This window comes from Alligator sinensis, unplaced genomic scaffold (genome assembly GCF_000455745.1).
Source record: "Alligator sinensis unplaced genomic scaffold, ASM45574v1 scaffold1498_1, whole genome shotgun sequence".
In the NCBI taxonomy this organism is placed as follows: Eukaryota; Metazoa; Chordata; order Crocodylia; family Alligatoridae; genus Alligator; species Alligator sinensis.
This window is the reverse complement of record NW_005843305.1, coordinates 39,699-54,314: the sequence shown is the minus strand read 5'-3', so window position 1 is coordinate 54,314 and position 14,616 is coordinate 39,699. Positions and strand designations below refer to the sequence as shown.

The window sequence follows — 14,616 nt, the reverse complement described above, 5'->3', positions numbered from 1 at the left end:
TTAAGTATAGCAAGGGTTTGATGGTGCAGTTCTTGAGGAAGTCTTCTTCCAGGTGGCTCATAAAAAGGTTGGCATACTGTGGGGCCATTTTAGTGCCCATAGCTGTTCCCATCATCTGGAGGAAGTGTTGATTATTAAACGTGAAATTGTTGTGTGTGAGGATGAAGTGTATAAGCTCAGTAATATCTTTGGGCCTGTATTCTGGGTTGTAATCTTGTTCCTGTAGATATGTAAGGCAGGCTTGGATGCCATCCTGGTGTGGGATGTTGGTATATAGGCTGGTAACATCCATGATGGCTAGGAGTGTGTTGCTGGGAAGGTGGTCTATGTTTTTAAGTTTCCGTAGAAAGTCTGTAGTGTCTTGTACAAAACTTGCTCTGTGGGTGGCAAGCGGTTTCCAAAACTGGCAGATGAGGATAGTATCAGTTCAAAATATGTGTATTTATGTAGGTGTAAGACAGGCTGCTCACAAATATGTATATAACCTTTTGCAGGAGTAAGAAGAATTCTTGCATAGACCTAGGAGCTGGCCAATTTACATCACTTAATGCAGACAGATGAGCTATGTAAACAATCCTTGTCTGGGCTGCTAGCATATATGCTCAGTCTCCTTAGGCTTTGCAGCACTTCCATATTTAGCTGCTGGCATGGCCAGAAGTAAGAGATGTTGGCAGAGGACAGAAGAGCAAGACCTAGAGGACAGGGACATTTTATCTTCATGAGGCTGTTTCTGCCACCAGAACTTCTCCTAACAGACAGCATCCACAACAGGGAGGCTGCCAGAGCATGTTCACATCCACACAGCTCCTTGGCAGCTTTGTGCATCCCTATGGCAGCTGGCAGTAGGGTGATCTCTATAGCTGTGCTGTTGTAGCAATAGTGATAGAGCTCCTTATTGAAACCATGAGGTATTTTAGCAAAAGGTATTTTCTGCTGGCTTTGCTATAGCACTTTAATCTTCTAATGACGGAGGTTAAACTGGAAAATGCCCTCTTCTGTCAGCACAACTGAGCTCAAATTCAGGGAAGGGGAGAGGTGTGGGGCACAGCTGTGTTGGGTAGGGAGAGTACAATCTTCTATTCTGCCTTGATGTAACTATGCTGGCAAAGCTTTGCAGTGTAGCCCATACCTGAGTACTGATTAGGAATCTATCTGCAGGAGCATGGAGCTAAGTTAACTCATACAGAGGTCAGTGTCCTTGTGACTTGACTGCTGCTATCTGAGCCAGCTTGTTTAGAGCCAGCTAAGGTATATCTATACCATCCTGTAGTTGATAGTGCAAACATACTCTAACCCAATGTGTTATTTAGTCAAAACAGACCAAATGGCAGCTACCCTGGCTCTAGACCAGGAGTGACTGCAAATAAATGGTTGTGTGTACTGAGGATTGCCAGTAGGACCTGTAACAAAAGCAAGGCTCTATGCCAAACGGTGTGTGCACCTGACAGAGCTGCAGGAGGCATCCCCAGGTAGTGCAATCAGATCTGGGGATCTCTGTCAGATATGTGATTGCAACTTTAAAGTTAAGTAAACTCACTGCTAGGGTTTGACACCTCTGCTTTGACCCAGGGGCCCTACAGCTGTCCTAGCTGAATCTGCAAGAGTGACTTCATTTTAAATGTTATAGACAGAATTTTCTGTGGCCACATATTTTAGGAACTTCCTCTTTGTATGCCCAAAATAGAATCAACACTCACCAATGTCATGGAATTTGCCCAATACTTTCTTGCAACAAGTCCATTATGTAGAACTTGTATTATCCACGTGGAAGAAGAAAGGATTAATTTCTCTTCTCATAATAAAAACAGAAGAAGAAACTGGATGATGTGCCCAGCCGTGTTGTCAGTGTGCCAAATTTAGCCTCCTACGCAAAGAGCTTTCTGAGTTGTGACTTGAGATCAAAGAGGAGTTCTCCTCAAATAACAAAATCTACAAGCCTAGACCAGAGTCCCAGCTGCATCAGGGCCTGCTATCAGTCAACACAATCCTCGGACTCTAGCACGGCCACAAGGTAAACAATAAACTTACATATTTTAGTGGCTTGAAGGGTATTCAGATTCTTTCAGGCACTGAAAAATGTGCAAAAGCCAAAAACATTGGCTCTGATTCTGCAGTAAAGTCCGTATTTCCAAACACCTGCCCATAACTTGAGCTCATTGCAGGATATCAGCCATTGTCTCTGCCTGAAAGGGCTTATGACTGCAGTTCAACAGGGCACAAGCAATGGTCATAAAAGACTGCATGAATGTAAATAAAATCATGTTGTTATTTATTAAGACTCACCTTTTCTTATATGGCTGCCAGCAACAGGTGAGGTCTGGGTTCAGTGAGGCAGACAGTCCCTTCAAGGCCTGTGCTCCCAAGACTTGGAATTATCTCAATAGTTACAAGTGCATTTTATTTATTTTTCCATATTTAGCAAAAGTGTATTTTTAGGAGAGACCTGACTGAGGCTAGGAGGGTAATTTGGCAAATGAGTATGGAGATCTCAAAATACTGATCTGGCAGATGCTCAGTTCTCCTCTGATATTCCCTGTATTAGGACTTTATTTGTGAACATTCAAAGTGTCTGGCCTAGCCCTCATTTTTTTCTGAAAAGTTAAAATTTAATGTCATTTTTAGATGTGTTTTCTAAATGATGCTTAAACTAATAACACAATCATATCTGTGTAAGCAGTAGACATTTAGGTCTGCCCAGAGATTACCATCTATATTTATTGATTAATTAGATTTATATAGAATCATAGAAAATTAGGGTTGAAAGGGACCTCAGGAGGTCATCTAATCTAACCCCCTGCTCAAAGGATGACCATCCCCAACTACGTCATCCTAACCAGGGTTTTGTTGAGCTGGGTCTTGAAAACGTCCAAGGATGGCGATTCCACCACCCCTCTAGGTAACCTGTTCCAGTGCTTCACCACTGTCCTAATGAGAAAGCTTTTCCTAAGATGGAGCCTAAACTCCTCTTGCTGTAACTTGAGACCATTGCTCCTTGTTTTATGATCTGCCACCACTGAGAACAGTCCAGCTCCATCCTCTTTGGAACCGGTCTTCAGGTAGTTAAAAGGCTGCTATCACCTCCCCCCTCAGTCTTCTCTTCTCCAAACTAAATGAGTCTAGTTCCCTCAGCCTCTCCTCATAAGCAGGGATCCTGGTTTTCTCTGATTAAAAATTGCAAATTCTCTGATTAAAAACCTAAAATCCGTGATAAAAATGAAAGGTCCCCCACAGCCCCCTGCCGCAGAGCTGTGCTCGGAGCTGTGTGGCCGGCGGCAGCAGCGCAGCACGGGATGGTGGTAGGGGTGGCTGCGTGCTGCCCAGCCACCACCATGCTGCCACTGCCGCCCGGCGGCCAGCCACACAGCTCCAGGCACGGCTCCACGGCGGCAGCGGGAGGTTTTGTAGGCAGCGACTGGCACCACTGGCATGGCCCTCCAGATAAACAGCAGCAGCCGCCGCGTGCGAACCCCCGCTTCCCCCTAGCCACCATCCTTCGCCGCGGCTGCAGAACCGGCCACAGAGCAGTGCTCGAGTCGCATGCAAGCCTTCCTCTCCCTCCCCTGGGCAGGCGGCCAGGCAGCATGTGTGCTACCCGCACATGGCGGGCACCACCACACTGCGTCCCACATCGCTTACCAGTAAAGCCCCACAGAGGGGGGCTGGCAGCACCCCGTTCCCTCACCCCCCAACCATCTTCCCCAGACCTGCCCCACAGCCCCCAAGCCCCACTTACCTCTAGGATCCAGGGGCAAAGGACAAGTCTGAGCCTGGCCCTGCCCTCCCCCCATCTCCCTCCTCCTCCGGGCAGGGCTGGGGGTTTCCCGCCCTTTCTGCTGTGCCAGCAGAGCTCTTTGCCAGCCTGCAAGAGCTTTCTGCAAAAGCGGAGAATCTGTAGATTTCTCTGCTAAAAAGGGAAATCCGCATTTTCTCTGTTTTTCCGTGGGAAACGGAAAACCCAGATCCCTGCTCATAAGTCATGTGCTTCAGCCCCTGAACCATTTTTATTGTCCTCCGCTGAACTCTTTCCAATCCTTCCACATCCTTTCTGTAGTGGGGGGGGCCCAAAACCGGACACAGTACTCAAGGTGTAGCCTCACCAGTGTCAAACAGAGGGGAAGAATCACTTCAATATGCTGGCAATGCTCCATACTAATGCAACCCAGTATGCCTTTAGCCTTTTTTGTAACTCTTTTAACCTATATTCAGCTTATTGTTCACTGTAACCCGCAGGTCTTTTTCTTCAGAGCTACTGCTTAGCCAGTTAGTACCATGCCTCTAGCAGTGCATGGGGTTGTTCTGTCCTAAGCGCAGGACTTTGCACTTGTCCTTATTGAACCTCATGAGATTTCTTTTGGCTCAATCTTCCAGTTTGTCTAGGTCACTCTGAATCCTAGCCCTACCCTCCAGCATATGTCTACTTTCCCAGCTTGGTGTCATCTGCCAACTTGCTGAGGATGTAATCCATCCCAACTTCCAGCTCCTTAATGAAGATATTGTATAAAGCCGGCCCCAGGACCAAACCCTGGGGCACTCCACTTCATACTGGCTGCCAACTAAACATTGAGCCATTGACTATTACCCTCTGATGATCCAGCCAGTTTTCTATCCACCTTACAGTCCATTCATCCAGCCCATAATTCCTGAAGTTGCTTGCAAGAATGCTGTGGGAGACTGTATCAAAAGCCTAGCTCAAGTCAAGGTAGATCACATCCACTGCTTTCCCCACATCCACAGAGCTATTCATCTCATGATAGAAGGCAATCAGGCTGGTCAGGCATGATCTGCCCTCAATGAATCCACAAGTGCTTAACAGTGGATTCCTTGAGGACCTGCTCCATGATTTTTTCCAGGGTCTGCGGCGAGGCTGACTGGTCTGTAGTTCCCTGGATTCTCCTTTTTCCCTTTCTTAAAGACGGACACTAAATTTGCCCTTTTCCAATCATCCGGGACCTATTTTTATAGAATTAAATATGGAAGCAACTCCACTTCACCAACTCTCACTTCCCTGCATCACTAACAAGAACAAATGAAAACACATTAGTACTACATTTCACAGTGTACAGATCAACATGATGTATAGGTCAGCCTTGGTTTAAAAGTTAGGAAAATTAGGATTTTCATAGGCTCGGTGTATAAGTCAGAGCTGGGCTTGGTGCTTGGCTGGCACAGCCCCATCGCCTGTGAGCAGCACTGCCTGGGCTGCACCAGCCAAGCAGCAAGCCCGGCACTGTTCACTGAGATCAGCGCTGCTGAGCGCCGAGCCCAGCCCCATCCCTTGCAAATGGCATTGGGCTCACCGCTCGGCAGTGCCGCTCACAGCAGATAGGGCCAGGCTTAACGTTTGGCAGGTGCAGCCCCATCCCCTGGCAGCCTGGCGCCGCTTGCAGGGGTTAGGGCCACACCAGCCAAGCACCCAGCCTCGACCCATCCCTAGCCTCGTCCCCTGCGGGCAGCACATCCCCAGCTGAGCACTGAGCTTGGCCCTGTCCCTGTCCCCTGTGAGTGGTGCTGGACTCAGCACTTGGCTTGGGACACACCACATGCAGGGGATGGGAATGGAGCTGGGCTTGGTACTCAGCTGACTCGGCCCTATCCCCTGCAGAGGGGATGCACTTACAGAGTATGGGGCTGCACCAATTGAGCGCCGAGCCTGGCCCTGTCTGCTGTGAGTGGTACAGACAACAGGGCTGGGCTCAGCACTCAGTAATGTCACTTGCAGTGGACGGGGTGGGCTCAGTTGGTGTGGCCCTATACCCTATGAGCGGTGCTGGTGCGCCCTGGCAGCACTGCTCACAGGGGATGGGGCTGCACCAGCCAAGCCCTGAGCCCAGCCCTGTCCCCATCCCTTGTGAGCAGCGCTGGACTGTGCTCGGCTGGCATGGCCCATCCTCTGTGAGCGGCACTGCCTGGGCTATGCCAGCTAAGTGCCAAGCCCAGCGCCACTTGCAGGGGAAGGCAGTACAGTGTATAAGTTGAGGTTGGATTTTCAGGGGCCAAAATTGGGCTTCAAAACCTGGCTTACACACTGTGAAATATGGTACGTGTAAAAACGAACACTTTGGAAAGGATAGAAACCTTCATGCTTAAGGACCAAAATGAGACCATGGCCCTGTCAGTTTGGCACCTAGTAAGTCCCAGTAATTAGGAAAAAGTTGTTACCCTGTACCTGTCTTTTGCAGTTTCTTTTCAGCAGCAGCAGGACTAGGTGCAACAAAGGTCTGATCCAATTTGGCAGCTCACAAGTTCTTACAAAAGCATTTTGTGTCATGTGAGACCTGTGTCAATGTCAATCAGATGCAGTTTGCACAAAATGTTATTAGGGCTTAGAAAAGAGCTGGAATGTGACTTGTTTATCATCAGTTATAAATAAGTAATTATTTTAAGTGCATTGATGTGAAGTACAAGTGTTGAGGAGATGAGGTTGGGTACCATAAAACCAGGCATGTAATCAGTGAAATACATCACACAATCCGGATAGGACAGTTTTAGATTTCAATAAACCTGCAAGTGTCCAAACCCCTTCATACATCAGAGTATATTGTATTTTTATTAGAGAAATTTCATCTTGATTTCCAAGGATTCAGTTCCTGAAACAAGGTACATTTTGTTGTTTGATTTTTTGGGTTTTGATTTTTTTTTAGATTCTGAGTCAGCAAGTACTTTTTCTTTCCAGAGCTGCTAGCCACTATTACAAACTCCCATCTTTTGCATCTTGATAATGCTTGTTAGTTCATTATTTGACTTTTGAGGGTTGTAGAAGGCAGGGTATAAGTGCACCTTAGACTAACTGATTCAGAGATGTGTAAACCTTTACGAGGAAGAGCTCACTTCATTGGCTGAAAGGATATGCAAAGAGGCAGCTACCAAATAGGAGTGACTTAAATACTCAGATTAGCACAGCTAACTACTTCTCACTGATCATATGAGGGTTGCAGTTGGCATCTTCTTGCCTCTTCTGACTCATGTAAGAACAAGTCCTCCCACGCCATGCCAAGTTCTTGTGGAAAAAGAAATGTGGATTAAGTATTGGTAAGAATTCAAAGAATACTGCCATTTGTCTTTTTGTACAGGAAACAAGACAACGAAGCATCAAAATTTACAGATGACAAGAAACAAGACCCTCGGCATCAGGAATGGTTTACTAAATACTTCTCATTTTAAAAAACAACCATTTCCATAGTACTCCAAATTATGAGATCAGACAATTTCACTCTTGAGAAATGTTTGCCCAGTGAACTGATCTAAAAATATATATCTATGTGTAATTTGCACAGACCTTCATAGGAATTTACTGTTTTTGACTATGGGATTATACACATGGGTCTCAGATATACACGTGATAATAAATAACCTCCTGAAACACGGGAGTTGGATGAAAGATTATAGGTAAGTATATGGTCAACCCAGTGCCCATGTTAAACAGAAAGTCTTCCATACCAAGGTAAGAATGTATCTCTTGTGCAGCTACTTTTGAGTACTGAATTAATTTTTTGGTGCCTCATGGCCCTGTCGGTTTGGCTCCTTTTTAAAGAACACCTTATAACTTTACAGAATTTTTCAGTATAGTCACACTTGGTTTCATATTTATTATCTCCTCTACCCATTTTCTCCCTTTCTTGGGCTGTTAAATCATCTCAGCTTATTTGAATGCTATTTTTAGAGGGTGCTTGTTTAATCTGGTAGTTTTTGTTAAATTTTATATTGTACAGTAGTATACCTCTTGGGATGGTGTATGTGTAAAAGGGAATTTAGGACTAGTGGCTAGATTCTGTTACACCTAGTACAAGTCTAAGTGGAGTTCAGTGCCTAAGTATGATTTTATTCAACCTGGTTCAAGTACCTGAAAATTCACTAGTGCATCTACTTTTGTAAAACACTCTCATACCTTTAAAAATGAGTCTCAAAACCAGTGAGGAGGACATTACTTGGTTTTCAGGGACTTGAGCAGGGAGGATTGGAATTGCACTTATGCACCCAAGAGTTAGAACAGAATCTGGCCTTAGATTATTCAATTCAAGAAATTGCTTTTGTATAGTCTGACTGTTACCAGATACTATTCATGTAGTTTTCAATAAACATATTTAAAGATCACTCTGGTAGACTCAGCATAAAATTCAACTTTGATCATTGAAACTTGCTTATAGACCAAATGTTCCTGTTTTTATACTATTTATATTGTATAGAACTTTGAAAAACACTGTACAATTCATAGTTTCAAATCTGTGAACATTATGCATGCACACATTCCATTGGTGTATTTTCTTTCTGCTCATCTAAGCAGGAAGGAGCAAATTCAAGATCTCGCACTGCTTCCTTAAGCATGATTGTTTTTAACTGATTATCAGGAAAGATGATTTTGAAGGAAATCTTACATAAATAAACGTATCTTAAAGTACGCCATCCCTAAAGTTGTCATGGCTTTGTCTGCTCATAATCTCAAGAATCAGAGAATTCTAGAGCTGAAAGTCTACTACTGAGATGATCAGCACCTAAGTCTTGCATTGTCCATCACTGTCAACCCATTGATCTTTGGGGACAAGTAGTTTAGTTCTGAAAGGGACTCTAAGATACGTTTTGGAATAGTTTGTTAATTTACGAAGAAAATTACAGAAAGTCTATTTACTATATGTATAACTATGATCAAGGTAATAAAGTGACATACAGGAAGTAATACTGAGAAAGATCTCTATATACAAGTAATAATCTAAACACTTTGTCATGCCTATGTCTTACTTAGAGGAGGGTCTATGATGGAAAAGGTAAGTGAATAATTATGAATATTTTAATTTTGCCTTTACACAATATGCAAAATGATATTCTCCATTGTAACCATCAGTCATGGGTTTCCTATGCAAATTATTTATCTGCTACTACTTTGGTATATTGTGGCATTGTAGCTATGATGCTCCATGGACTATGCAAGAAGCAGAATTTATTTATTCAGTAAAATCTTTTTGTGTCCAACTATAAAGTTGGGAGGGAGTTTTAGCTAAATTTCTGGCACAAAATACACTTTCCCAAGCAAGCCTGAAGTTAATGCACATCAATGTTAAGTCATTCCAGTTAAAGATACTTTGATGAGGAAAGTAACAAGGGGAGCTCCCAGGTCATCACCCACTTCCTTTTAATTATAGCTTCAGGAGAAAAACAAGCACTGGACCTTTGTGAAAACAAGCAGTCAACAGAAAGAAAAAAAAAGTGCCAGGCATTACACTTCTGGAGGAGAGAGAGGTTAGGAAACACTAACTATAGCTGCATCTTTTTCTATTAGGATGGTCTTCCCAGAGTTTCACAGATTCATAGATGTTAGGGTCGGAAGGGACCTCAACAGATCATCGAGTCCGACCCCCTGCATAGGCAGGAAAGAGCGCTGGGTCTAGATGACCCCAGCTAGATGCTTATCTAACCTCCTCTTGAAGACCCCCAGGGTAGGGGAGAGCACCACCTCCCTTGGGAGCCCGTTCCAGACCCTGGCCACTCGAACTGTGAAGAAGTTCCTCCTAATGTCCAATCTAAATCTGCTGTCTGCTAGCTTGTGGCCATTATTTCTTGTAACCCCCGGGGGCGCCTTGGTGAATAAATACTCACCAATTACCTTCTGTGCCCCCGTGATGAACTTATAGGCAGCCACAAGGGCGCCTCTCAACCTTCTCTTGCGGAGGCTGAAAAGGTCCAGTTTCTCTAGTCTCTCCTCGTAGAGCTTGGTCTGCAGGCCCTTAACCGTACGAGGGACCCTCTCCAGGTTATCCGCATCCCTCTTGAATTGCGGCACCCAGAATTGCACGCAGTACTCCAACTGCGGAGTTGAAAAGCATCAATTGCTAGGTCGTTAACCAGATGGGTCAACTGGTCTATCTGGTCTTCTTTGGCCATGTCTACACTAAGAGAAAAATTTAAATGTCTCAAAAATAGAGGTGCACTGATATATTGGTCCAATATCGGATCAGTACTGATATAAAAAAAATTGCTGTATTGGATATCAGCCAGATGGGGCCAATAATTTGGCCGGTAAATGCCCATGCTGCACACCACAGCACAGAGCAGAGCCAGCAGTGTGGAGAGCTGCCTCCAGCTGGTAAGTCCGAAGCGGAGGGGGGAGAGAAGGGGTATGGGGAGGGGCGCAGATCAAGGCCTCCACAGTGAGGGAGGAAGGAGGCAGGGGCAGGTGCTGCCCAGGAGGGCAGGGGCATGGGATGGAGGGGAGGCTAGTGGGGGGAGGCAGTTCCTGCCACTGCTTGCACCCCAGTAGGGTAGGGGGGGTATGCCCCCCAGATCTGGGGGAGGGCAGGGGGGCTGGAGCCAGCACTGTGCGGGGTTCTTCTCAGCGTGGGATGAGCTCGGAGTGGGAGCCAGCAATGCTGGGAGAGGGCTGCAGTCACCCCAAATTTTGCTGCAGTTCCGCTCCCAGCTCTGCGTCACCAAGCACAGCCTGGCTCCATGTCCCACCTCCACCCACATGCTGGGAAGACCCAAGACTTCACTGGGCAGCTGGCAGCAGTGCTGGGAGTGGAGCTGCAGAGAAATCTGGGGTGGCTGCAGCCCCCTCCCAGCCCAGTCCCCGCTGAGAAGAGTCCCACCCAGTGCTGGCTCTAGCCCCCGCCCCATCCACCCCATGCAGATCCAGGGGGCACCCCCCCAGTGCTCTCCCAGGGTGCAAGCAGCAGCAAGAGCTGCCCCCACCCCTGACAAGCTGTGCCTCCATCCCACGCCCCCTTCCTCCTGGGCAGCACCTGCCCCCTCCCTCCTTCACAAATAGGACAGGACAGGACTCAGCAGCCAGATGGCACGTGCATCAGCAGCAAATCAGTGGCTGCAGGAATCATCAGCTAAGAAAGCAGTAATAGGGACCAAGCCACAATATCACATAGATAAGACATTTAAGGAGCTTCTGTTCAGTTTGAATGTAGGACCCAGTCCATGGTTTGTGGAAAAGATTAAATTTATTTTACACTTAGTTCTCTGTCCCACTGTCACAACAGAACAAATACTATTTATATTTATAATATAAAATACATTATGCATATAGCAAATAAAAAAAAAAAAATCAATACCACTTTGCTTTAAGTTAAAATACCGCTCAAAGACACTGACATTTTCCTTAATCATGTCTGTTTCATGGGTGCAGGAATATTAGCAGAAGCTTGTTCCAGGTAAGCTAATGGTCCTTGAGGCATTTCTGCAGGCTTTTTGTGTTGCACACTGATGTCTTCTAGAACCTGTTGCCAGTGACGCAGTTTACCCAAATGCTTCTGAATTAGTGCTTCTTTCCTCTGTAATTCATTCCTCAATTCTGATACATCCTACAGGTGATAAAATATATTAGTAAATTACAAATGTCTTCATTGCACAAATTGTATATTAAAACAAAACCCTAGTGGAATGCCTGATGATGACGACAATGCGAGTGTCACCACATACATATGTTGGAAGCATGATGGCCACAAAGCCAGCAACAGATACAAGGGTCATCAGTAAGACCTTGGGTGCCTGAAGGAGGGCTGTAAGGACATTTGTAGATGCCTAATAGTAGAATGCCTAATAAAACCCTTACGTTTTGGACAGTTCCCAGACTAAACACAAATGCTTAATAAATGGGAAAGTGCATGTTAGCTATTTCCATTCAGCCTGCTGCTAGAGTATCAGTTTCTTTCCCATTCACCAATAAAATGATTCCTGAGAAATTAGAAAGAAGGAAACAAAACCCTTTGCATTATCCAGATTTAACTGTTCCTTCACAGAAAAAAATTATAAATGTGTTATGATTTGTTATAATTTTCTATGTCTAGAATCTAATTTTTGGAGGGTTGTCTTAAATTCACAGCCGTCTTCTCCTGCCCCCCCCCCCAGTATCACAGCAGTGCAATCATCAGTAAGAGGGTAGGCAGCAAGGGAATCAAGTGGCCTGACACCTATCCCTTGCTACATGTCCTCTCAGCTACCTGCTCCACACCCCACCCCCCTCCAGTGTCTACATGCCCCATGCCTGCACTCCTCCCACCTGCCCCCAGGCCCCCTCCCTACACCCCTGCCCCCCTGATATTTGACCCTCCCTACTGTGCCTGCACCCAGAAGAACCTGCCCACCCAACTTGCCACCCTGTGCCACATCCCCACCCACACATAGGCCCCCCCTGCTGCAGGGATCAAAAACTGCGGGGAGAGGGAGGGGAAGGGAAGGGGCATGGCAGCAGCTGTGGCTCTAACTCCAACCCTGGCCTTGGAACTGCAGCTTCCTTCCCTCTGGCTTGTACTCAAATCTGAGACAAGGAGCTTGCCCCCCTCCTCCCCCATCGAATGGAGAAAAAACTCTTAAACTGAGTAAACATCTTTAGATTCTAGGCTCTTTGGAGAGAATCCTGTTCGGTGGTACATACTTGTAATGCTACACTTTTTATGGACCTTTTTATATAGTGGCAAGAAAATGTTGTATTTCTAAATTGGCCTTGGGGACAAATTATAAAAATCTACTCTGGCTGTGGATGGGGAGATTAAAGATTCTATTAGTACCAGTTTCTTCTGTACTACCACAAAACAAAACATGCTTTTGTTAAGTTGCCACAGCTGAGATAAACAGATCAAGACAGTAACTTCCTACCTCCTTAATAACTTGCTCTGGTTTCTGAACTGAGAGCTGCAGTCTTTTTTGTAGAAAAAAGCATTCAGTTTGTCTTGCAACATCCAGAAATTTCTGGATACATTGATCAACGCCTAAAATACAGAAACAAAATAATCCGAAGGAGAGAAACTGAACAGATTAATTATAACAAGAGAAGAAAATCAGTTAGTAGACAAAAGAAAGTGTAAAAGTGGCCTAGGTTCCCACATTTGAAAATGTATTTGGCTCAATCCCATTTTCCAAAAATAGTCCATAAACTTTTAGTAGCATGAACAGATGCAATTTGAAGGTGTTAAATCAGGGGTTTTCAATCTTTTTTAGTCTAAGTACCCTCAGCAGCTGGATGCCAAACTGGGGGTGGGGGGTGGAGGCAGGTGGCGCACAGCTGGCCACGGAGCAGGGAAGTGAGGACTGCAGGTGGGGACAGCGCGCAGCCACCTCCCAGGAGCCGGGCCAGGGCAGGGAAGTTCACTGGGCTGGTGTGTGGCAGTGGCAGCTGCCCCATGCAAGCTTCCCTGCCCTTGCTCCACCCTGGTCCTGCTCCTGGGAGGCGGCGGCACTCTGCCCCTGCCTGCCCACAAGTACCCCACTAGTACCTGTCCAAGTACTCTCAGGGGTACACACACCCCCAGTTGACAACCCCAGGGTTAAATAATGAAAAGTAAATAATAAAATAAAACACATCTATAGACTGCTCTCAACACATTACTTAGAACTTATGGAATAGCTGCTTTCAAACCGACTTTATAGAATATGGAAGGGAATGTGTTTGTTTCCAGTTTCACTGCAAAGGTTTTGTCTTCGTTTTTCTGATGACAATGGGCCATAAAAACCCAACATACCCTAACCTCCACTGTGGGTCCAGACTGCAAATATGTGAAAAACTTGGGTAAATTTCTAACTTGCAAAATTAACATACAGAATCTTTTAGATTCTATATCCAGAATGATATGCTTATGAAATTAAATGAACTTCAGAACATGAGTGAAATACAAACCAATTTTCTTCATTGCTGGATAACTTAATATTTGAAACTAAAGCTAGAAGGTAAAGTTTTCAAGAGAGAACATCACTTTTGAAAAGAAAACTTCAGCTCTAAAGCCAGCAAGCACTTGCCCTGAAGTCCTTCATTTTCAACAATACTTATATTCCTAAATCACTTTTAAAAAAACTGCTCCCTGGCTCCTTTTCCATTATAATAAACAAGACTCTAGAATTAGATGTTAGCAGCTGCTGCCCTTAGAGGAGTGCATGAGCAAGACAGAATACACCAGGGTTTTTTCCCCATAACATCATATTTCCTGTGGTTGTCGCTGGCAATCCCGCAATTTGAGGATGGTCTTTAATGAGTCTGGAAATCTGGCAGCAGGGAGTGATGCCATCACTCCTGCTGCTAAATTTCTGGTCCACAGGCCAGATAACAGACATGGTGCTGTGGGCTGGACCTGTCCCGTGGGCCAAGCGCCTGCTATACACAGTTCTCCCCCACCACAGCCCTGCACGCAATAGAGCGATTCCTAAAGCGGGGAAGCCACCCAGTGCCATGAAGCCCTCCCGCCTGCTTCCCCCTGCTCCAAGGCTCCCTGCTGGGAAGCCAGGCTGGGCTTCTAGGGGCCAAACCACCTCGGCCAGGTAGGAGGGGAGGTGGCCTGGACCCAACCCCACCTCAAAGGATTGTGGCCTGGCCCGGAAGGGGGCGTGGTCTGGACCCAACGACCACCCATGGGCAAAGGGGTGTGGCCTGACCCCAATGCGGGGCAGGGGGCGTGGCCTGGCCCAGCGCAGCGGGCGCTCACCGGTGCGGATCTCCTCCTGGTCGGTGCCGTTGACATAGTCCTGACTGACGAGCGAGGCGAAGCAGGCCTGCGGGCGGCAAACGCGGCGGCTCAGCGCAGCCCGACCCGGCCCCGACCCCCGGGGTCTCCCCGCCCGCCGCCCGCGCGCACCTCGAAGGAGGCCTCGAGCTCGTCCACCAGCGTGCTGTTGGGGTTGCGCGGCGCG

The 14,616-nt window shown here is 46.3% G+C and overlaps 2 protein-coding genes across 3 annotated transcripts in view; one reads left to right on the top strand and one right to left on the bottom strand.

Moving 5' to 3' along the window:
* Positions 1-9,400, top strand: part of FAM184B (family with sequence similarity 184 member B) — a 92,568-nt gene extending 83,168 nt beyond the window's left edge. For both annotated transcript variants that reach the window (XM_025194795.1, XM_025194794.1), the window contains 2 exons: positions 1,809-2,011; positions 7,071-9,400. In XM_025194795.1, coding sequence (XP_025050580.1) covers positions 1,809-2,011; positions 7,071-7,161 — 294 coding nt within the window. In that variant the 3' untranslated portion in view covers positions 7,162-9,400. The remainder of the gene's footprint in view (positions 1-1,808; positions 2,012-7,070) is intronic.
* A 1,507-nt stretch (positions 9,401-10,907) lies between these two features.
* On the bottom strand, positions 10,908-14,615 carry MED28 (mediator complex subunit 28; the record flags this gene model as incomplete). Its single annotated transcript, XM_006038301.2, has 4 exons — positions 10,908-11,300; positions 12,595-12,707; positions 14,412-14,478; positions 14,562-14,615. Coding segments are annotated over 4 exons (432 nt in total), but the record flags the coding sequence as incomplete, so codon positions are not given.
* Position 14,616: the final 1 nt, after the last annotated feature.